The sequence below is a fragment of the Cuculus canorus genome, chromosome 4, assembly GCF_017976375.1.
Source record: "Cuculus canorus isolate bCucCan1 chromosome 4, bCucCan1.pri, whole genome shotgun sequence".
In the NCBI taxonomy this organism is placed as follows: domain Eukaryota; kingdom Metazoa; phylum Chordata; class Aves; order Cuculiformes; family Cuculidae; genus Cuculus; species Cuculus canorus.
This window is the reverse complement of record NC_071404.1, coordinates 48,501,652-48,525,567: the sequence shown is the minus strand read 5'-3', so window position 1 is coordinate 48,525,567 and position 23,916 is coordinate 48,501,652. Positions and strand designations below refer to the sequence as shown.

At 43.2% G+C, this 23,916-nt stretch overlaps 1 protein-coding gene across 8 annotated transcripts in view; it reads left to right on the top strand.

Moving 5' to 3' along the window:
- The window catches only part of FAM13A (family with sequence similarity 13 member A), a 131,086-nt gene that overhangs the window by 49,897 nt on the left and 57,273 nt on the right, over window positions 1–23,916 (top strand). For 7 of the 8 annotated variants that reach the window (XM_054064319.1, XM_054064318.1, XM_054064317.1 and 4 more), the window contains one exon: window positions 922–1,094. In XM_054064319.1, the coding sequence (XP_053920294.1) occupies window positions 922–1,094 (173 nt within the window). Of the gene's footprint in view, window positions 1–921; window positions 1,095–17,422; window positions 17,524–23,916 lie in introns of those variants that run through there. The other variant, XM_054064322.1, reaches the window with a different exon arrangement.

The following is a 23,916-nucleotide window of genomic DNA, read 5'->3' as shown; positions in this document are numbered from 1 at the left end:
GCTGAAAGCCACAGCTTGGTGTCCACGTGCTGTGTGCCCTGTTCCTGTGGTGTCAGCAGTCAATGACCACTGCAGGCGACAGGTTAACAGATTATTGCTGGAAAACAGTGGTGGTCCCAAGGTGAGATCTTGACTTCAGGCAAAATGCCCGTTGACATCAATGAAGGCAGGATCTTGCCGAGAGCGTGCGGTCCAGAGGCTGAAAGCAGGGAACTCTCTCAACGTATCTGTTTCCCTTTGCCTCTGATACACATATTGCTTTTCAGTTTATTCTCTTCAGAGCTTAATTAGAAGCTTGTGGTGCCTGCAGTTCTGGCTACAGTTCAAAAGATACTTAGTAGAAGGTAAAAAGGTGTAAAGAAAAGCAGCAAAAAGGACCAAACACATCAGAGTGACTTCTGTAAAGAGAGTTTATATAAACTGAGACTTTTCTGTCTCATTGGTCGCTATTGCTGGAGTAGTATAAAGTCAAGAATGGTACAGGGAAGATGGGTAAGGAACAGTTATTTGCAAATTCTCATCTTCAAAAACAAGAGTAGGATTATTTGTTATCATATCTAAATAGAAGTACTTTTTTTTCTTATTTTAATCAATGTGTAACAATGTTGCGAAACTCCCAGATCTTGCAAAGGCTAAAGATAGAAGTGAACACAATCACAAAGGTTATGTTCAATGTTTGCTGTTAGACACACTAAACCAGGTGCAACCTCTAAGTCAACCTTTATTTTTCTTCAAATAGTCTTTATCAAGCAGAATGTTTGATATGTATTTTATATTATTATGTATTTATATTATTATTTTGCACTTTGTTATGTCCCTTGCTGTTTGTACAGTGGTGTGGAAGGTCTTTGTGTTACAGATTATCTGAAAAGGCTGCTCTGCCCTTTCGCATTTGATTTTTCTCTCTCTTTGCTTCTGTAGATGGCAAAGTCCACAATGGAAGGATCCAGCCAAACGTGCTTAGTGCCACAACCAGGCCTGTCAGGTGGAGTACCTCAAGTCAGCCTCCGATTAACAGATGATGGTTCATGTTGGAAGGAGATGGATTTAACAGATGAACTCTCCTTCATTAAGAACGATACATTTTTCTCCAGGTTAGTGCTCCTTTTTTGTAATTGTGTTTGTTTGTTTCTTTGTTCTATGCCTTCACCTCCAGCTCTGAGCATTTTGAATGCTTTTTTTCCATTAACACTTACAAAGTCAGAATTCTGGGGTGTAAGGCAAGTTAGTGTGCCTAATCCCTGATGAAGACATGCATTCCAACAGGTTCCTTAAAAAAACAGTTGGTGCCTTAGTTTGCCTTTCCAATATAAATTTTCAAGCATATGAAGGTGGCGTGATTGGTGAACCAGTGCAGATGGACAGGACTGATCTAAGATTAGGCACTAGGAATTACACTGAGTAAAAGATGCAACCAAAATGTAGTGTCCCCTCTGAGTGTTTAGTCCTATTTGATCTGTCCAGTTCAAGTTTTAACAGATGTCTGACTTTAGTCCCATTCTCAATACAAAAAGAAAGGGACTTTTCACAGGTTTTATCTTTCCAGCAGGAATGATGATAGTACTAGTCTTGTTCAGACAAGATAGAAAATAAAAGAGTTATCTATAAGGTATCAGTATGAGTATTTGTCTGAATTTATCTATGAGTTTGTCTGTCTAGAGCATCTGTAAGAGTATCTATTTAAAAGAGTACCTTGAGTTTTGATTACTGGCACTTTGTCAGTGAGGTGGACAGGTAATGGGCAGTTTGGTTTGTTCGAAAGTCCTTCCCTGAACATCAGAATGAACCAGTGTCTTTTCATTTCCAGTGTGTTAAATTGAGTCTGTCATTCCCTTTCTTCTTGTGTCTAGTACAGCCCATGAAGGATTCAGGTTACTGTGGGAAATTGCCGTATACTGAAATATGGAGCTGGCCTAATGTGGGAAATAGTGCTATTTACATGTCATGAAACATGACACTGCAGTGCCTTTGCATACCAACGCAGAACACAAAGCAGAGGCAGTGCTGCCAGACACGTAACTGAGTGACTTCACTGGGTAAGCAGGAGACGAGTGCTATTCTCAGCACTAGCACAGACAGACAGACAGCACTCAGCTTATGAGATGAGTTAGCAAATTATGCACTAACACCACATTTTGAGTTATGATGGTGGTTAAGCATAGATGTCAAATCCAGTTTCTACCCTTTGCAGGCACGCATGTTCTCTAACTGTGTCAGCTGTGTAGTTTGCTGTCCCCAAGCCTGCTCCTAAAGTTGCAGTCAGAGGACATCAGGTTCATTTGCACGTCTTCATTGATCCAGCTCCTTTTGACTGAGATGAGTTAGGAAACAATTACCAAAGCAGGTCAGCTGACAAAACTGAGAAGGCAATACAGTTCTACTGGCTAGACAGGGCCATGCAAGTGGGGCTGGGTCAGAAGTTGTGGCCTCTTGAACTGGTATGGTGGAGCTTAGCAAAGAGTGTGCCCTTGCCTACACTCCACTACATGTTGCAAGGTGTAAAGGGAAATGAACTGCTCAAGGGCTGAAACAAAGGACTGGAGTGTTGTGTCTGGGAAGGTGTGTGCAGTTGATAACTGCATGAGGTGCCCCAAAAAATTTGATTCTTTTAGGAGAAAATCTCCCAAAAAGCATTAGTTATTTGCTGTAGGAATTCATGCTTTCCTGTCACTGTAATTCCTCAGAAGACTACTGTTGAAGTATGGGACAGCTATGCCAATGCTGGCACGGGACATCAAGCACCAAATGAGATATGTTTGTAATTAGGCAGAAGCCTAATCTCCATGCTCAGGCCTTGAGATGAAAGATGTCTGCATCTCTAATTTTATCTGGGAAATTAATAAGCTGTAGAAATGAATTCCCTTGTAATCGCATTTTGTTCAAGAATGCCCTAGATTTCTGCCCTCATCACACTTTGGTACATATTTACCTAATTGGGTTGAGTGTCTGCACTGCTTTTAGCTTCCAGTACTTTTCTGTCAGTGGTTTACCGCTGCTGCTGGAGGAGTAGGTAGCGCTTGCTGTTTTCTACCCAGCTCCAGGATGCCAGGTTGTTGGGCAGGATGGGATGGAAAGGAGGACCTGGACCACCACTAAGAGGAAGAGGGTAGAGAGGTCTCTAGTAGACCTAGCACGCTTGAGGGACAGCTGCCTGTGCGACAGTCAGAAATCCTGATTCCTTGGCATTAATGTAGTGCTCTAATATATCAGGAGTTGTTTTGAACATGCTTTTGGCAGCCTTGTGTCACTCCTGTGTAATCTAAGCTCACGGTTAGGTATTACCAGGTTTTATCTCAGTGCAAAACTACATTAGAAGTTTTCACCTTTTTCAGCTGCAGGACTCTGACATCTGACCGAGGCTATAAAGTGCTTTGCAAACACACTGCTATTCTTGTGGAGAGGTTTTGTGTCATGAAGTACTAACAGTTCTTAAATAAATGTTATCATTAATTATAGGTAATTATCAGATACATTTTAGTGAAATGACTGTATCTGCTCAGTTATCGTATGATCTTTGTTAGAAAAGAATGAAGGTTGTTCTTGGCAATGATAATTATTTGCTGTTTCATGGAAACGCCTGTGGTTTGTTCACTTTCCATGCTCAGATGCCGTGATATGGGTGGATTAGAAGAGAACAAAGGGCTACACAGAACGGTAGATGCAGAACTCCACCATTTACAGACTCACAAGTGTAACAGTGAAAAAATAACCACATGCTAAGCCTATAAGCCCCTCCTCCCACCCCCTGAAAGGATTGTAACCTTTAATAACTCTTCAGTCAGTTTCATTTGACATTAGAACAGATGTCTTCAGGAAGGAAATGAGAGATTTCTGGTTGATCAGTGATTTTTTATACTATATAAAACACCTCTTAATATGTGTCTTCATCCAGCAGCTACGGTTGTGACTATGTCTTCTAGAATGGCTTACTAGTTTTTTAAATATTGAAAGACACTTTATGCCTTCTTACAGGTATAATATTCCTCATTGCAGGAATTTTTGAAGGGGCTACTGTCATTTGAAACATGAAATATCAGTTGCAGTCAAAACATATTGCAGAGCGTAACATCTGTATCACCTTCTGTTCTCAAGTGTTACCTTAAGAAAATGGTATTTGTGAAGTTGATATATGATATGTTCTTTTTTCTTATGCAAATGGATGGATTAACTATATGTACTCATAATCCCCACGAGCACATAGTGTGTGTGTTCTCTTGAAAATTGCTTCATTATTATGGCTGCATGCCAAGTGTAAACTGCTAATTATGCAGTAGCAGAAAAACATACCTGTAATGCAGGTATGTTGGGTAAATCCAAAAGTCTTTGGGTAAATTAAAAAACAGAGGAGAAAGAGAGAAAGAAAGAGAAGAAAGAAAGGGAGGAAAAAAGAAAATTAAGGAGAGAGAGAGAGAGGGGCAGGCAAGAGAGAAGACAATTGGTCCTCTGAAAGAAGGATGAAAGTCTGCAGACAATACACAGGCTATTTCTGTGAGGCTTATCTCATTTTTGCAAGAGCTCCTGTGCAGAGTGTCAGAGCAGGGCAGCCAAACTTCCTGACCCTGGGAACCACACATATACTTTAGCTCTACCTGGTTGGGAGCCTCATGACCCACACCACAGACCTCAGGAGCCAGGTGAGTCAGTAGCTTTGGGACTGGCAGGAGGGAATGGGGCTTCCTGGGCCTTCAGAGACCCTTGGCAAGAGGGTCTAAAGTAGGCTTGCAGCTCTGTGAAGCTCAGCGTCCTGGTTTGGGTACCTCTTTCTATTCTCTAGAAGCAAAAAGTCTGATCAAAACTCTGATTCAGAAAGGACATACATAAATGCAGTAGGAACTGGAGAGATTTTGGATGTGCCTAGAGGTGCTAATGGATTCAAATGGATTTTACTTCAGTGATAGGATATACTAAGATTTAAGTGGATACAAAGGTAGGAGGGCCTCTTGCAAGCAGTGCTTTTAGCCTGTTGTTGTAAACTTCATATACAAGCAAAGAAAAGGGGCAGCCTTCAGGCAGGAAGGAAAATCAGAGAATCGTAGGATGGTTTGAGTTGGAAGTGACCTTAAAGATCATCTAGTTCCAACCCTGCCTGCCATGGGCAGGGACACTTCCCACCAAATCAGGCTGCTCAAGGCCCCATCCAACCTGGCCTTGAACACTTCCAGGGGTAGGTCATCCATAACTTCCCTTGGCAACCTGTGCCAGTGCCTCACCACCCTTGTGAAAATGTTCTTCCTTATGTCTAGTCTAAATCTTCCCCCTCCAGTATCAAAACATTCTCCCTAGTCCCATCACTCCATGCCTTTATAAAATGTCCCTTCCCAGTTTTCTTGTAGCCACATCAGGTACTGCAAGGTCGCTATAAGGTCTTCTGCAAGCCTTCTCTTCTCCAGGCTGAACAATCCCAACTCTCTCAGCCTGTCCTCATATGGGAGGTGCTCCAGCCCTCAGATCATCCTTGCAGCCCTCCTCTGGACCCGTTCCAACAGTTCCGTATCCTTCTGACATTGAGGATTCCAGAACTGGACACAGTACTCCAGGTGGGGTCTCACAAGAAAGGTATACAGGTGCAGAATCACCTCGCTCACCTTTATGGGCTGCGAGCGTGCATTGCTGGCTCGTGTCGAGCTTCTCATCAACCAGCACCCCCCTCTCCACAGGGCTGCTCTCAATCACTTCATCCCCCATCCTGTATTGAAACTGCATATTGCCCCGACCCAGGTATAGGACCTTGCACTTGTTGTTGTTGAACTTCATGAGATTCACACAGGCCCACAGGGCCAAAATGCTTCCTGCAGCCAAACTGTGAGGCAGGGGATTGTTGATGGGGAGCAGAAATGTCTTACCTGATGCTGACGCAGAGATGCCTGCTGTCTGCAGACCTTAGTTGTCACCATCCTGGATCTTTTGCCCAGGAAAGGGTGCCGAAGTGGTCTTTGTTGTATATGACTGTTTTAGCATTTGCTGGAGCTGCATCTCTTTGGAGTGCTGGTACTGTTTTGAATGAGGATCCCTGAGCGGGAGGATACCCACCCTGCTGTTTGTGGTGCTGTTAGGGTCAGTGCATGTCCCAAGGTGGAAATATTAATCAAAGATATGCAGACTTCCTTGCTAGTGGTGGTCAGGTGCTGAGGAATGTGTGTTTATGGCAGCCAAACTTTGTGAAAAACATTGTGCAGTTTCCAAGAGCCAAAGTTTAGAGCAACCACAGCAGTCATTCAGTAAGCAAGCCGCCTTCTCCAGTACTTTCTAGCCATGTCTTTGTGTGCCAAAGATCATAAATTCCTGTTTGTGGCTGCAGTCACAGCTGCAGTGAGATTTGCCAGCACAGATACCCCGTGCTGGCTTTCTAACGTGCACGTTCTCAAAGAGAAGGTTTGTTTATATCAAACTTTTGTTTACAAAGATCCTTATATCTGGCATATATCCTGCAAATAAAGTGATCACATGCTGTAGTATCCTCCCTAAAGTGAGGGGTGGTTTAATGTACCCTGCTGCACCATCTTCTTAAAGGCACTGCATGTTCTCACTGTTAATTATTGAGGTATGAAAACACATATATTTGTACACTGAGAAATTTGTGCTTACTATAAACACTTTCCCTATTTGTTGTCTTTCCTTTTAGCAGCTGCAGTTTAAAACCAAGGCAGGCCAAAACTTACCATTTTCCTCTGGCATGTGGCAAGAACTTTAGTGCCTGTTGTTGCTAGAACAAATCAAGCAGGGGGGCTGGTGTTGTTTGCTTAGCTGACTATTTTTGTTTAGGTTTGGGGTTTTTTGTTTTTGAAGTCTGTCATGGCAGTACATTCAGTCCCTATCCAAAGTAATAATTTGCCTTATCACTCAGGAGCCTTGCTGCCAGGTTTACATAAGGGATTGCAGCCAGCCAGCAGGCAGAGTTGCCCTCCAACAGCCATGGATTCTTCGAGAAAACTGCTCAGGAAAGGAGCAAAGGTCTGAAGTGAAGTCAGTGGGGAAGTGGTGAGGATGGTTGCCCTGTGCATTGTTCAGTAGCAGCCTCTGGTGGGCCCTTCTCTGAGCCCTCAGAGGGAACAGTTCATGTAGGATATTGTTGCTGTTTGTCCCTTTCTCTCTTTAGGTTGTGTTGAGTTAGTTTTTCCAAGCTGACTCATTTAACTTTGAGAGTACGTTTGTCTCCACCCTCCTATGCAATCAATTCCCTTCTTTCTTGCATTGTGAGATGCTGGCACTAGGAACTGCCTTACATAATGAGTTGTTAAGAAAAGCATTCAGTTTTTTAAAAACACGGCCGCAAAGACATGTGATTTCTGTGTCTCTCCAATGCAGGTGACTGTAAATGGAGAGTCAGGGTGTAGTCTCAGCTCTTCCTAGGTTCTTCTTTGCTGTCTGTAGCCAAGACGTAATGACAGTCACAGGAACATGTAATTATGTAGATTTTTTTTTTTCCATGCAAGTCATCTGGGTGGATTTCAGTTTACTTTTCCAAGTATTAGCCCTCTGTCTTCCACACTGTACAGGCTACTCCTTTAGATTAGGCATTGTCCATTCTAACCTTCCTGTTTACCTCTAGCCATCTTATCTTTGCCTCTCTATGCAAGATCTACCTGGTGACAAATTAACGCTTGTGGGATGGTAAGCATTTTGAATCTATACCCTGACCTGTGCCACAGAAGTGAAGTTCATTTTGGAAGCAACAAGAACCATAAAGAAAACACAGATCTGATGACTGTTTGATGTAGAAAGCAGCACTTTAATGCCTTACCATGCATATGGAAACAAAAGTTCTTCTTTTAGTCCGTGAGCCAAGTATATTAGCTTTTCCTCTTTCCTGGGACAGTATCCAGCAGCCTTAGAAACCAGAGACTACAGTAAGTTCACAGCAGTTGAGCAATAAAGCTGAAAAAAAAATTATTCCCTTTCTGTATCTCAAGCATTGCCCTCTCAGCTAGAAGGATTCTTTATTTTGTCATCTTGTTCTTTTTTTTTTTTTAATCTCCTTTGCTGTGAGAAGAAGGTCATTTCATCTCTTGAGGCTGAGGTCTTCCTGGTACCAACCGGGTCAGATAATAGTTTTTGCTGTAGGAAATAAGCTGCAAAGATCTGTGACCATTTTGAATTAATTTTCAAACAAAAGAACTGGTAACCCTTTATGGGAGAAAGCACAGTGGATAATAAGGAATTTAAACCAGCCTTGGAAATCTTTGTATTTTAATACTTGTGTTTACAAAAAAAACAAGACACCTATCACTGACCTTTCTTACCAGCAACTAGGGAAAAGGGAGCCTCTGCACAGTGACTTGGCTTGTTTTTACTGCCAAGTAAAAAAGAGTAGTTCCCTCTCCTGTGACTTCCTTAGCCTTTCTCCTGAAATGCCTGGTGCATTGTTCAGCTGAGGAGGTTCAGCACAGCGTGCCTTGTTTCCGGTTGCTTTGCCGAGCAAGCAGTTTTCTACCACCTGAAGCTGTGAGGTACTCCTTCCCGTGCAGCTTCCCAGAAGGGACCTGGTGTCCTGCAGGCAGTCCACAGGAAGATCAGTGGGCAGAGGTCACTGAGTTCTCAGCCAGGCTTTTTTTGCTGCTGCAATTTCCCAGTTCAGCTGAAAGAACTGTTCATTTGGACGTTGCGTTCAGCACGTTGCCGTGACTTCCCATGACACACATGTATATTTTTATTCAAAGTGGTCAACTGCCTGTCTAATAAGAAAAGGCTGGAGGTGGCAGAGCAAAGTTGTCTCTCAGTACTCTTGTCATTTTGCTTGCATCTGTTTGTCTTTGAGCTGTTTCAGTGTTGTAAAATCCTCTTCTTTCATGGTCAGTGGCCATGAGATTTCCTCTCATTTTATCTGTTGTGAGGAAAGTGATCCCAAGCTGACTGCTTATCTGCAAATTGCACTTTCTCACCTTGGTTCAGTGCCTTCCTCCAGGCATTCTCAGGTCTGCAGTCAGAAAGGCTGAAGATAGTCCTCTTTCTGTACCAAAGCTTTCCTTTTCATCCTTCACCTGCTGCAAGAAGTGGATTTGCACTACAAAGAGAGGCCACTAGGTAATTTCGAAGAAGTTACTAAGGGCAGCTTGGATGGTAATGACTTCCAGTCATTAAGGTTTTGACAGGACTCCTGGAAACAAGAGATTCCTCCACCGATTCCTCAGGCCCTTTCAGTCTCCAAATTCTCTGCATTCAGAAAGTTTGAGTCATGTAGGGGAGGAATTAATATCTAATAAAATAACGTTTTTATTTTCCTGCTGCATTACAGTTAGGAACCACAAAACCACCATGAAATTATTACTCTCTTGGAAGCACTGCTAACAGTGCACTGTGTTTTATAAAATTTATACATGTTTCCTTAAAAAAAAAAACACCCTGAGCTTCCAGAAAGTGTCATATTGCAAAGAAGTCAAGTGACCACCATTCTGAGAGGGCTACTGAGCTTCAGAAATGATAAGTTTTCCTCTAAACTGTTTGATAGCTTTTGCTGATTTTATGCCCCTGCAGTGCTAAAACTTGGATTTCTCCCAGGACCATGGAGGTAGGTTGAGAAGTTGGAAGGTTATAGAACTTTCTCTTGTCATTCTGAATGTTCCTGATAACTAAATGTAGGCTTATGCTGAAATTTTTTTCCCCTTCAGTATCCACTTGTACCACTCCTAACGTTGCTCAGACTGGCCTGCAGCAGGATTGGAGCTTCTTTGTGCAGCCTGGACACGTATGGAGTGGTTAGTCTCAAAGCTGATGTTGCAAATGAGGGGCACAGCAATGAGCCGTGCTAGTTGAGCCCAGCATAGTTGTAACTGACTGCGCATAAGCAATAATTGGTGTTTCTTGATGTATGCCCAGCTAGGTGCAGGAGAAAGCCTTGGGACTGGCCTGAGAGGGCTGTGCTTTGATCAGAAACAATCAGGTTTTTAAGAGATCTGGACACACATGTCTTTTAGTCAGGATCTCCCTTGCTTCCGTGTCAGATGCATCTTCCAGCTCTATGTAGAGAGATGGAGTTACTCTCGCTCAGCTCACTCTTCTTTTAGTGCCTTCTAGTTGGAGTCAGTCTCCCATCGAGTCATCTTTTCCCACCACCTTTCCTGGGAGCCAGGCCAGCTGCTGGGGCACTTGGGCAAAATGAGGACTCCTTTCAGTCACATCATTAGCTGATAAAGAGGAGCTATTCCTAGAGATTTTTTCTGGAGGATAATTCTGTCAGAGTCTCTTCTTTGCCAACACAGACGGCAGTCTATCTTTCACGGAGTAACAGCTGCATGCACCAAACGTGACTGGTGTGGTGCTCCTCTGCTCTGCTCAGCACCTCTTGATACGGTTGCTGGTTTTGCAAGGCTAAGGGTGAACTACAAGCATTTCAGCTGAAGATTCTTTAGAGAGTAGGAAGCACAGTGGATGCAGAGGCACGGGGTTCAAATGACAGTAATTTTGTAAAGGATTGGAAGGATGTTTTCGGAGGGTGAGAAAGCATGAAACCAGTGACATTTTTGGTAGGGAATATGGGCAGGGCTCATTTAAAAATTTTGGAATCTTTTTGCTAAAAAATGCTTTTTTTTCCCAGTGTTTCATATGGCAAGTACTTTCATTGGTTGGACACAGCTGAATTTTTAAGGAGTCTTTGTGCAGACTGTTTTATAAAAATAACAGTTTAGAGGAGTGGGAGAAGCTTCATTAGACACTTACATTTAGGAATTTCATTAGAATTAGCACAGCTTTGGAAAAAGCCTGCTTTGAAAATAATTTGTATGCGACCAGATTCCTTCTTTGCTTGCTCTCCTATGCTCTGTCACTTGAACTAACTGGTGCAAATGAAGAACCTAGTGACCTGTTGCACAGCATGCTTTACCCTGTTCCCACAGCAGATTAACTGGCACAACCATTCATTACTTGAGGCTTTCCCAGAAAACCCTTTCGGAACCTACTCCCAGTCCTCCCCCTTCTTCAGGAGGGAGGCCAAGAAATAATTTCTGGGCTATCCCATGGGGCAAGAGGCCTTTGGAACAAGTTAAAGCGGCTGACAATGGGTGTGGCAGTGCTTGCAAAGGACACCGCTGCTTAATGAAGAGCAGCCACAGCGGCTAATCCAGGCCTCCTGGGAGCTTGCGGTGTCCGTCTGGATGGCAAGTGTGCTTTCACATGCTTATCTGTTGGCTGAGATCAGGAACTCTGAGAACCTTAAGCTCTGAGAAGCTTTCAGCTAGGTGTTTACTTTTCTCCTGTCCCAGCAAGTTTAAGGAACACTTCTGGAATATGTTTCCTTCTTAATAGATTTTAACTCGCTTTGTTTGAAAGGTAATTTGGCCTGCAGGTTGCAGGAAGGAACAGAAGAGCAATAGTGCAAAAAAACCAGCATACTCCCCACAGATATGACAACAATACTTGTATTTCTATGCCAGTGCAAAAAATAAAAGGGGTAAAATGCAGTCAACTGACAGCAAAAGGCTTCCCTTTTGGACAAGAGGAATATTAGTTAAGAAAATTAGTAAGACATCCTGCAAATTATTTCTAGGCAGATTGTCTAAGGCTTGGCATTCCTAAGCAGAGTCAAGTAAGTTTTACGAACATTAAAAATTCAACACTGTCTTTTGATTAATTGTCAGTTAATTACCCTCACCATTTGAAAGTTTCTCATTTCTAGTCATAATTTGTCCATCTTTGACTCCCCTCCATTAGATCTTTTTCAGCTTGTATTAGGTCAAATACTAATGTTTCCTGCAAGCACAGGCTGTTTTCTTTAAAAAGCACTAAACATGGTGTTTAGTTCTTGTATTCCCTTCATGGGTTGTCTCTGAGTGCTCTTCAGTTTCTCATAACTTCCTTGAGAATGGGAATTCCTGAACTAATCAGTGTCTTCTGTAGCAACCACCCCAGTAGGGAATACAGACATAATACTCCTTTTCCATGCAATATCCATGTTGATGGCTTGAGGACCATGGTAATCATTTAACCACAGTCACTAAGAGCTTGTGTAGAAGTGCTGATCTGGTGTGATGTTGTATCCCTTGGTACTAGCCATCATCTTGCATATCTTTCCCAGATTTGACTCTCCTGTGACTGTACTGAAACTTCTAATGCTTGCTTCACACAGCATACAAAAGAACCCCTGGTATTATTTTACATTTCCTTTGAGGTCATTGATGAAAAAGCATTAAGTGATACAGCGGTGAGTACCAACCTTGGAAAGTCACTGTTGGTACTCACTTTCTGAGGCTTCCCATTTTACTAAATTAGTTTTTTGATATATTCTTCCTACTTGAGCTCTTTTGGACAGGGCCTATTTAGTCATCTGTTAGCTTTGTTTGTAAGTGAAGGGCTACAGTTTCCAAATAAGGTTTCTATTTACATGTAACTTGCTTATTTCATGTGTGCACACAAATCTTCTGGCCTGTGGGATGTTTTCCAGGCAAGATCTTTTTTTCTCTAAAAAAAAAAAAGGTACATAATTTATGTATGACAGTCAGTGAGGAAAGGGATAACTGCTTTACAGGAGGCAGACACAGCCACAACATCATAAAATCCATTATCTAGATTACCTCTCATATCCTTTAGTGCAGTTCACAGATCATCTTCTCTCGTTCCTTTATACGCTGAACAAATTATTTGGTGGGCAACTAAGAATAAAAAGGAAAGAGGAGAAAGCACTTCTGTAATGATGACTGACAGGAGACTTCATTTCCAAATGTGTGTTCATTCTTTAAATGTCAGTGGTGATGGAGAAAGGTGGGTTTTCATATTTAATTCCAGCTTTCTTTATTGAACCTCAGTACAGAATTTGCAAATCAAATAATTTGAATGCAGGTGTTGCCCTGGCATAGGTACTGAAATGTGTTGGTATTTTAGGGAACTGTATTATTTAACTATTACTTGCTGTCTATTTTTCTGAAGTATTTGCAATACACTAAAAAGCATACAGTTAGTGGAGAGGATGCTACGCCTGTGCTGAGAGAGAGGTTTTTTCCTCCATTCTCTGTACAAATGTTTGGTGGTACCATAAATAGCCGCTGCCATGCATTGTTACTGCCAACAGATGAGTTTGGTCTTTCTGAGCAATAGGAGTGCAAGAATTGTGTGATGCTTGCAGAAAACATGCTTTTGATGTTTAAAGTGAGAGAACAAATTGAACGAGTACAAACAAATCCAAAACAAGATCTTATAAAGTCCCAGGCTTTTATTCATGTTACCCCAACTTGAATTATGCAAGTTAAAAAGGGTGGAAGAGGGCAGTAGAGGGTAGGAACTCCTCCCTCCATCAAGTAGCAAGTTGGCTTTAACATAAACATCTGTGAGAAGAAAGTGAAATTGTTTGGAAATAAGACTGCAGTTCTCTGGCAGCTTTTGTCTACCTGCCTTGTGTCACAAACACATTGCTTGTGATCCATACCCGTGAACACGGGAGGTGAAGAATTAAGGAGCTACGTGCTCATTTAGCAGGGTGACAGATTCAAAGGGCCCGTTGAGAGGATGTGAACTGAAGTAAGGTGACCCACAATATGGGGCAGTCTCCTGTTGTTTGAGTAGCAGGTGCTACTGCTCTTGGCGATAGTTGACCACTGTGCCTCAAAGCACATTTGGAAATTTCACTCTGACATCTCTACATGTTAAAATCTTTTATTGCAATATCTGCAGCTGCTCCAAAAATAATTAAACCTTAGGAAACCAACAGTGCTAGCAAAAGTCCACCAGCTGCATTTTTTCATCTTTGATCTCCTTTATTTTAGTACGTGTTGAAGTTGCAGACCTGTGGGTGTACAGGGAAACGTGAGCTAGGGTACCTCTTCTCATTTGTGATGTCTTTGGCAGTTAAAAAGGCAGGCAAGGAAGGAGAGGAGAAAACCGGTACCTCATTGAGGGGACTCTGAAAGAAGAGAATGGAAACAGAAGGTGGGTTTGAAGGTCCTGAGGGCACAGGGATCCCTAGGCAATTTCAATGTTCTCCCAAGGCATCTGGTTGATTTTAGCATAGTGCAACCAACTGACCTTCTTCACTGATGCTAACTCGTAGACTAATTATTCTGATTGTTACAGCATCTGGTTTTGTTAGTGAATTCTTTGTCAGAGATCTTAGTACTTTTAAGCTCATTTATATGGGCAAGTCCCATGGAAGTTGCAACAAAATAGCTAGGGTGTAAATTCAGAATACTGCTATTTGAGTTATTCCACTTCTGTTTATTCAGCAAGCTGCTATGGAGAACCCTGACTCCTTTCCCATGTAGATAGACATGTGGAATTTTTTTTTTTTTTTTTTGGCATCCTGATGCTAACAGTCAGTTTATGGAAGTGTAATAAACTATTAATAATTCTGTGTGTATAAAAAAAAGGCCAGGAACAGGAAATTTGATTTTCGTCAGATTGTGAAATGGTGTTTTATTTTATACTGAAGAAGTTTTATCTATCAGAGTAAAATCTTTCTTGCATGGTTTTAGTTGCTTAAAAGCACATACAGCACATTTAATTTAACAGGAAGTCATCAGGATTTTCATTTAATTGCCAGAGGTAAGAGCAGTCCAGCTCCGAGATGGCAGAGTGCTGACTTTCCTAAAAAGGGGCTCTGTGCTGTGCCTGGCGTGACTCTGGCGCAGCAGAACAGGCTTGTGCTGAGGCAACGGGCAGAAGCATTACTAATGCACCTCTTCCAGTCAGCCTGCTGACAGGAGCAAATATTAAACAGTTCAGTGTACTGAAGCGGAGCCACTTCTCAACTGACCTCTGCATCTCTACTCCATGACACCACTTTCTGAGGCTGCAGCTGCACACTGCTTTTATTTCTAAGATAGAAAACACCACCATCTCCTGCAGAGAAAGGCCAGGATCTGCTAGGCATCCCTGTGAAGTGTCTGATATCCTTCTGCTAACCTGTGAGTATCTGCTGCTTCTCCAGAAGGCAGCTGTGGCTTGTGTCTAATTCACATGACCTACATCTGTATGAAAGTCTTAAATATATAGGTACTAAGCCCTTGCCACAGTTTTCTCCCAACCTAGTGCCAGTCCTCACCAAGGTCGAAGGTGGTGGAGCTTTTAATATTGACCTGAATTTTTGAAAACTGTCACGTCTGGCTGTGCCAGAATTAGCCATTAGGCTTTTACCACCTCAAATGTCGAAAAGATCCATTTTTTCACGCCCCTTTCTCAGTTTGATGTTGTCCCCTTCTCCGTCGCATAAAGTGTGCCATGCAGTAATATCATTCACATCTAGGGCAGTAGCAGACGTGTTTCTGTCCAGTGTCGGGGGAAGCTGAAGGTGATTCCTTTGGTGTTCTGGGCAGAGGAAGTGCAGAGGTAAAAAGATTGAACTTAGCTCCTTCAGCAGCTATTAAACATTTCAGTGCAAGACCTTCTGACAGATTGTGTGTTGTTCCTTTTCCAAGGCTGCCATGTCCTAGGAAGTGGCACACCCATTGTGTGGGATTGTTTTGTTACCACTCTTCCCAGCCGTGAGTTTCCACTGAATGGAATGGTGTGATTTGTTGTTTCAGAGCGGTATTTGGTCAGCAGCCACAGATGTAGAAGCAGGAATACTTGAGGGTGTCCCACTGGGAACCTAAGTAAAAATAAGTTTGGCTTCTGCAACACTTACCTCTTCATTTTCAAGTGTCAAAGGAAGAGTTCCTCTTCACTGTGTGTCCAAATGGTTTGGCCAGCTGCTCCACAAACCCTCTGAACCGCAGTAGCATCTACTGCTATGCAGAGGGATGGCAAGGTCCAAGGCCTGGTGGTGCTAGCACCTGTGGACACTTTATATGGGAAGGCATGGTGTAGGCGGCTTGCAGAGGGGGAGCAGCCCAACCATGGTACCAAGGAGCCTGGGCTGGGCCAGATGCTTGCCCAGTGCCCTGCTGTGGCCACCCATCCACCCTGGGAGGACCCAGTGTTGCCGCACCTCTGGGCAAGGAGTCTGGGGGTGACTATATTTTGTATTTTTGCAGATGACACCAAATTGAACAGGGATGTTGATCTACTTGAGGGTAGGAAGGCTCTACAGAGAGAACTGGACGGGCTGGATCGATGGGTCTAGATAAATTGTATGAGGCCAAGTGCCAAGTCCTGCACTTGGGACACAACAACCCTGTGCAGTGCTACAAGCTTGGGGAAGAGTGGCTGGAAAGCTGCCTGGCAGAAAAGGACTTGGGTGTGATGGTCGACAGCTGGCTGAACATGAGCCAGCAGTGTGCTCAGGAGGCCAAAAAGGCCAACAGGATCCTGGCTTGTATCAGGAACAGTGTGGCCAGCAGGAGTAGGGAAAAGGTTGTCCCCCTGTACTTGGCACTGGTGAGGCGGCACCTCAAATCCTGTGTTCAATTTTAGGCCTCTCACTGCAAGAAAGACACTGAGGTGCTGGTGTATGTCTGGAAAATTGCAATGCAGCTGGTGAAGGGTCTGGAGCACAAACGTTATGAGGAGCAGCTGAGGGAACTGGGATGGTTTAGCCTGGAGGAGACTGAAGGGAGCCCTTACCACTGTCTACAACTCCAGGAAAGAAGGTTGTAGCGAGGTGAGTGCTGGTCTCTTCTCCCAAGTAACAAGTGATAGGATGAAAGGGAATGGCCTCAAATTGTGCCAGAGGAGGTTTAGGTTGGATATCGGGAGAAAATTCTTTACTGAAAAGGTGGGGAAACATTGGACCAGGCTGCCAAGGGAAGTGGTGGAGTCACCATCCCTGGAGGTGCTAAAAAAGGCATGTAGATGTGGCTTTTCGGGGATGTGGTTTAGTGGTCACAGTGGTGTTGGGCTGATGGTTGGACATGATGATGTTAGAGGTCTTTTCCAACCTCAGTAATTACATGATTGCACCCTGGTGACATTGAAGGAGAATCATAGAATTGCTAGGTTGGAAAAGACAGTTGAGATAGAACCCAACCATACCTGTCCAGTATTCAACCATATCCCCTAAGGACTTCATCTTGCCATCTTTTAAACCCCTCCAGGGATGATAACCCAACCACCTCCCTGGGAAGCCTGTTCCAGTGCTTGATAACCTGTCCAGTGAAGAATTTTTTCCTGATGTCCAATCTGAGCCTCCCCAGCACAACTTGAGTCCATTCCCTCTTGTCCAACACCTGTCACTTGGGAGAAGAAACCAACATCCACCTCCCTACAACCTCCTTTCAGGCAGTTGCAGAGGGCTATAAGGTCTCCCTTCAGCCTCCTGTTCTCCAGGCTGAACAAACCCAGTTCCCTCAGCTGCTCTCCGTGTGACTTGTTCTCCAGCCCCTTCACCAGCTTCGTTGCCCATTCCTGGGGGAAGAAGTTCCTCTATAGAAGGGCAACGAAGCTGCTGAAGGGCGGCGGGTTCTGGTTACTAAAAGGTGTGGGTTTGGTTAAAGGTACAGCGTGGTGATGCTCCCCTGCCGCTGTCACACCACCCATCGTGCCCCGTTTAGGTTTCGCTGTGCCCGGCGCGGGGGGGTGTTGCAGCCGCCAATCCGGTGCCTCCGCCTCTCGCCCCGCCCCGGGCCGCCTCCTCCCCCCCGGCGAAGGAGCTGGAGGCGCTGCGGCCCCGACGAGGCGAGACGGCCCCATGGCCAGCATGGCTTGCGAAGTCCTGCCCCTGCAGAGGTGCGTGTGCCGGGCTGCCCCGCTGCAGCAATGGGGCTGCGCTTTGGCAGTGGGACTTGTGCGTTAAATAGTGCGGCTTCGTGCGTTAATTGGGGCCGTGCGTTAAATAGTGGGGCTCGTGCGTTAATAGGGGGGCTGCGCGTTAATAGTGGGGCTTGTGCATTAATTAGGGCTGTGCGTTAAATAGGGTGGGCTGGTGCATTAAATGGTGGGGTTGTGCATTAAATGGTGGGGCTGTGCATTAATTGGGGCTGTGTGTTAATGGGGCTTGTGCGTTAATAGTGGGGCTGTGCATTAAATAGTGGGGCTGTGAGTTATTTGGGGCTCGTGCGCAATAATAGTGGGGCTTGTGCCTTAATAGAGCTGTGTATTAATTGGGGCTATGCGTTAATGGGGCTCCGCGTTAATTGGGGCTCCCTACTAACGGGGCTGCGCAGTAGCGGCTCGGTATTAGCGGGGCTCGGGGGGTTGCGGCGATCTCTGGCTTCCTCGAGCGGAGGGAGGAGCGCGATGTAGCTCCTCGAAATCCAGGCAGCCCTCTCCTTGCCAGGACCCTACCGCGGGGTGGGAGCAGCTCCGCTTTGCAGGGGTTTATAGTTGTTGCGGGTCCATCCCCTCCCTGCGCCCCGGCAGAGCCGCAGCCGAGCCGGCGTGGCCTCTGCGGCAGCGGGAGGCTCCCGGGAGAAGGGCTCCTCGGTTTCCAGGGTGTCGGGACACACCTCCCTCCAGCGCCTACCTGTGCCTGCTTGTGCTCCGGCAGGGATAGCTGCAGGCAGGCTTTGGAAATGGCAGGGCACAGACCCACTGCGGAGGGAAGGGAGGGAGGGAAGTGTACACAGCCCTTTTACAGCCCTTTTAAGTCATTAATTATTTTTTGTAATTGCTTTTTCATTTCTCAAAGTAAGCAGTCCTTAACTCCTCTAGCCTTATCCAAACGACCTGATTATTAATCTTTATTTAATCTGCAAACCAGTAATTTACCGTGCCTTTTCAGTGCTGTGTGGTGCTGTTTCAGCAGAAGCTGCAGAGTCGCTGCTTGCTTGGGCGCGATGAAATAGTAACCGAAACTGCTGCCCCAACTGTTAATGTCTTGATAAAGCATGAGGTCCTCTGCAGATAGATGTGAAGGAAGTCTCTTTTGTGGTAATGCAGTCCTTGGGGTTCCATGTTGACTGCAGAGACATCAAAATGCAGTTTGAGTGTCTTAAGTAGTTATAAGTAGTTATAGTGTGTGCTCCTGCTTCAAGGACCGCTGTCACGTAATGGTTTTAACCCTTTTGTGTTCCCAAGGTTCTGTGACCGTATTAGCAGAGGTCATAAAAAGTGCTTGTTGCGGTGCCCTTGACTGTTCACCCCAGGGGAAGACAGGTTTCGCAAGGTAGCTCTATTTAGACTTTGTTTTTTTGTTGCTGCAAGGATTAACTCTCAGTCAGTTAGAAATACACTTTGCGTTTCAATATTTCAGGCTCCCTTTAAACCTTGAGCATGGTACAGAATTGTTTGAGGTTTGCAGTTAAAAAAAAAAAAATCATGAAATTCTGGCTTCTTTTCCATCTCCTTGATCTATATTTAGGATGTGTATACTGCACTTCTAGCATCTAATTTTGTTTGGACCTAGGGGCTGGCAAGCACAGATTCCTGATTTCTTAACAGTAACATTCTCTAGGCTGCACCTTTATTTTCCTGTTCTTCTCCTTGGAGCATTGTCTTCTCCCTTCTTGGTGCAGTTTTGCTGTGGAAGAGGATCTTTCTGGCTTTGGATGGGTTTTTTTTTTCAGCTTCAGGAAAGGTGATGCATGATAATGGTCAGTAAACAGCACAGGTAGCAATATGCTTGTTCCTGTGAGGTGGGACAGGCTGATGCTGGTGTTTCAGCTGAGGGCATGGTGAATTTCTAGTGTATGATTTCTGTTGCTGGGATTTGAAACAGAGTAGTGGCAACCTCCAGGTGCTCTGACTTGGGGCACTTCCCAAGGTGAGAGCATTCATCTTCCTCTCTCAAGACAGGGAATGAGCTGCCAGCAACAATCACACTTGGTTCCTTTCCTGGGCAGATAAAACTCCCCTCTGCCTGTCTCCTGCAGGTGTCCTCTCTCTGTGCTCTGTGCTCTCTCTGGGCCACAAGCTGGCTGTGCTGCATCTGCCCCAGGAACCCTCCTGTGCTGAAGCAATACAAATGCATCTCTGAATTACTGGTGTATAAAACTTGGGAGAGGGAGAAAAGCTCTAAGAAGCTGTGACATTTAAATAGCATTTGTCACTAGGGCACCAAAGTATTGTAGCTATCAAGGTATCTGTAAGCTGAGTCTGTTTTCCTAAAAATGATATAATGTGCTTGCATAGAAGACATATGTACTTTGTGGTGTCGTTTCATTCTATATATAGATGTCTGTGGAATGGCACATGATGGGATATGGTGGCCTGCTGCGAGGGAGTGACAATAGGAACATCAGAGTTGTGTTTCGTTGCATGGGAAGAGGTGGAAGGTGGTGAAAACCTCCACTGCAATAGGTGCTGTATTGCCCAAGCACTGTAAAAGCTACCTGTGGATGTCACATGGTTTATATTTCTGATTTTCCAACAGCCTTCCTACCAGTAATTGTCTTTTCTGTTGCTAACAGGCTAACATGTTTTCTGAGTAGCATTAGCTTAGTTTAGTAACCTGGAGTCCTAGTTAGAGCATTACTAATGCCGTTAATGTATGTTTTAATTCATTTATTTAAGCTCAGTCTATTGCAGATTTAGTAAAAGCTGTGGAAAGCTGAAACCTGTCATGGCCACCTTTGCATTTTGCTGAAACACATCAAGGCAGAGGTCTGCTTTGGGGTCTTTCACAAATACTCAGTGTTATAGCTTGAGAACACCATTTATATTCCAACGCGTTTTCTTCTTTTTTTTTTTTTTGAATGGCTGCTGTGTTCTGTTTAAGGGGTCAGTGAGCCTTTGTGTATGTAACTTTATATTGTAAATAAATCTGATCCCTTGGACTTTATCACTTTCTATGCAAGGTACTGGGAGTGCTTGACAAGCCTTGGTGAAGTATGTTCAGGAATATGTATGTGAAGTGACGTATGCTCTTTGAGGGAGGAGAGAAGTTTTATCTAATTTTTGTGTGTGTGTGGTTTGGTTTGGTCGTTTGGTTTTTTTCTTTTTTTCTGGTAGAAGAATGAAGAGAAATTCAAACCTGTGGTTCTTATATTCCTCAAGCTGTAATCATAGCCTATTATAAAATGCTATGTGAATTTTTGGCCTTTCAGGCTCACATCTGACCCAAAGCTGGGTACCTGGTCTTGTCAGAGCTGACGTGATGGGTGTAGAAGCCTGTGGAAGCTCTTCCTGGGTACCATGGGGTGGGCTTTGACTAAAAGAGGAAATCGATGTGGAAATGTTCTGCAGTGATTGCTTCTGGGGTGTCCACCTGATTTAGGCAAGAAAATATGAATTTTTGTCTAAAAAAATGAGCTCTTATATAACTTTATTTGAAGTGTGTGAACTTGTAACAAACAATCCTGAAATCAAAATTGCTGGTTACCTAGTAACAGTTCTTCACCATTGTAATGGAACAGGTATGTGTGCGTTATGCAACTTCACACTGTTAAATTCTGAGAAGAGGTGAGACTTTGGCTAGTACATTCATTCCACCTCTTTATGACCCATTTTCTAGTTTTATCCAAGTGAGGACTACTGCCAAACCACAAGCAGAAGACAAGACACCATCTTTCATAATATTAAGCCCCAGCTGCTTTCAGAAATAAAATGACAAAGCAAGCTGTTTAACATTGATGTCATTTTATAGAACATAAACATATTTGCAATCCAGGAGCACAGTGAATAGAAAATAATTATAACAAAATTATGCTCTCAAGGGTTCCAGTAGATTCGGAAATGTTAATATTAATGGAAAATCAGCCTCTCACTCACAGTGGCATTTAATCAACAAGAAGTTCAGCTCATTTCAGCTTGCCATGGGATAGCCTGTACTTCCCTGATGTTACTTTGAAGTGGGAGGACATGTACAAAAAGGCTTCAGTTTATTTTTTTTTTTATTCCATTCAGGCAACATGCCTCAATCTCAGTGACCCCTCTCACACAGTTATGCCTGTGGGCCGTGCAGTATATTCCCAATGTGTATGTCTGTGCTGTATGTTAGTTTTTCCTGGAATTAAAAGACTCCTGTTCTAAGCTTGGGTACTTGTGCCTTAATCTTGATTGTAGGAAATAGAACAGGAAATAGATATGTGACAGAGTGATCTTTCATATTCATCTCAGCTTGTCTCTATGAAATAGTAATATTGACATTTTGAATGCAGAAACTTGTGCTTTTGGAAGGCTTTTCAGAGCCCCACAGTTACATTGGTGCACACTGTGATCTCACAGGTTTAATATGTAGCTTAAGATTTAGTTGAGAGACTTTTCGGAAGAATACTGCTGAAGAAAAGAGAAGACAATGGGATCCTTTGGACATTAACGTTTAAACCAATACCAATCCAGCCCCGTCCAAGTTATTTGAGATATTTTGCAGAGTATATGAATTCAGAATAAAGAAGCTGGGTTGTCCACCTAGTATTTTGACACATGGCTCATTTGGCGAGTAGCTAACCACAGGTACTTAAGCATGAGCTTAACTTGGTTTCAGTGGTTAGCATGGTTAGGTAAGTGTCCCTATCGTGAAGACTGAAGATAAATATCAGAAATTACATGTTATGGTTTTGACTATAAAAATTATTCTTCAGGGAAAACACAAATGTTTGGATGGAAATAACTGTAACAGAGAAATAGCTGTTAAACACTTGTTTCTTAGACAGTTACTATGAATTGTATTCCTCCTCTCTCCTCCTCTGATTAAGGGTATAGAGCAAGAGTGGCATTGCTCAACAATTGACGCTAAGTGCTGGCTTTTAATGGTGACCATTGTATCACCACAGTGTTACTGTGTTAGATTAAATTTACAATTACTCTTGCATCAAGGATGATGTTATTCTTTCTTCTTTTGCATAACATACCTCAATTTACTTCCTTTATTTGAAGGAAGACGTTTATATTGCCTGCTATTTCCCATTTGCAGAAACATCACTTTTTACCTACTGGTGTGAAGCACAAACTATGAGTAAATCACTCTATTGAGAAAATATTTATGTGATAAATTTTCATGAGCAGTTTCAATCTTGCATTTGTTGCAAGCTTGAAATAACTTTTATGGGGAAATGGCTTGGAGGGGAAAAAAGAAGTGCTGAAAATTTGTGAATAGAACAAGACATTCAGCAAAAAATATTACTGTGGCCTCAAAAGTGGGGTTACCTTGAAGCTGATTTTAGAGTTAATGTTGAATGTCAGAATAAGTAAATAAACAACATTGTTAAAATCCCCCATAATTGCGAAAACAGCCTGATGTTTAATCTGAGGTGGCATGATGTTCTAAAAAAGTGGAGAGAAGAAAACAAGAGATATCTTTGAAGTCTTAACAAGTCACCCAAGATCAGCCTTCCTCTCCCCAAAAGTTTCATTAACTTTAGATATCATTAGTCATTTGATGCCACTGAATTCTCAGTGCCTTTTAGTTTTGATTGTATTAAAATTAGAAACGCCAATTTCAATGCCTGCAAAAAGTACTCTCACTAAAAAATAGGGGGGTTTTGAAGTCCAGAATATTTGTGGTGGAATAGGAATCAAGCCATTTCTTTATCTAACTTTTGAGTCGGAACAAATAGAACCTATGGCAAGACATTAGGAAAACATGACCTTGGCTGAGCAGCCTGACCCCGCCAGTGTCTAGGCCCTTCATCTCTGGTGCAAAATGTTGACATTTGAGTCAAAGTACGTTTTCATGATTGTTAAAAAAACAAAGAGAAAAGAAAAAAAAAAAAACAAAAAAAAACTTTTGAAAATTATTATTTAATTGGCATAATGTCCCATTTAACTTATGTAAAGACGTGTGGAGTAGGAAAGCAGTGGTAGCTCGACAATGGAGGTTCCAGTGCCAGCAAGCCAGGAGAGAACTGCTGATAGTTAAGTGCAAATAAAACATGGAGGAAGGCCCCTGAAGCACCCTCTGACCAGGGGTGTCCATATACCATATGGAGTGTCCCATATGCATGTAAATAAATTGAGAACTCTCAATTTAAATTGGTGCTTTAAAACTTCAGCTCTGGAACAGGCTCAACAGCTCCCTTATTCTTTCTGAAGGGCATGATGAAATGTCACCAAAAAAAAAAAAAAAGAAAAACCATCATTGCTTATTTGAGAATCCAGTGAGTGAATTGTTGCCTGTAACATTCCTTTTGCAAAAGAGAGAGGCAAAAGAAGGTAACTGTGGTTCTGTAATGGAAATTTATCCTTTAACAGTTGGACTTCATCCAAGTTTTCCTATTTCCTTCTTTAGGGACAGAAAAAGGA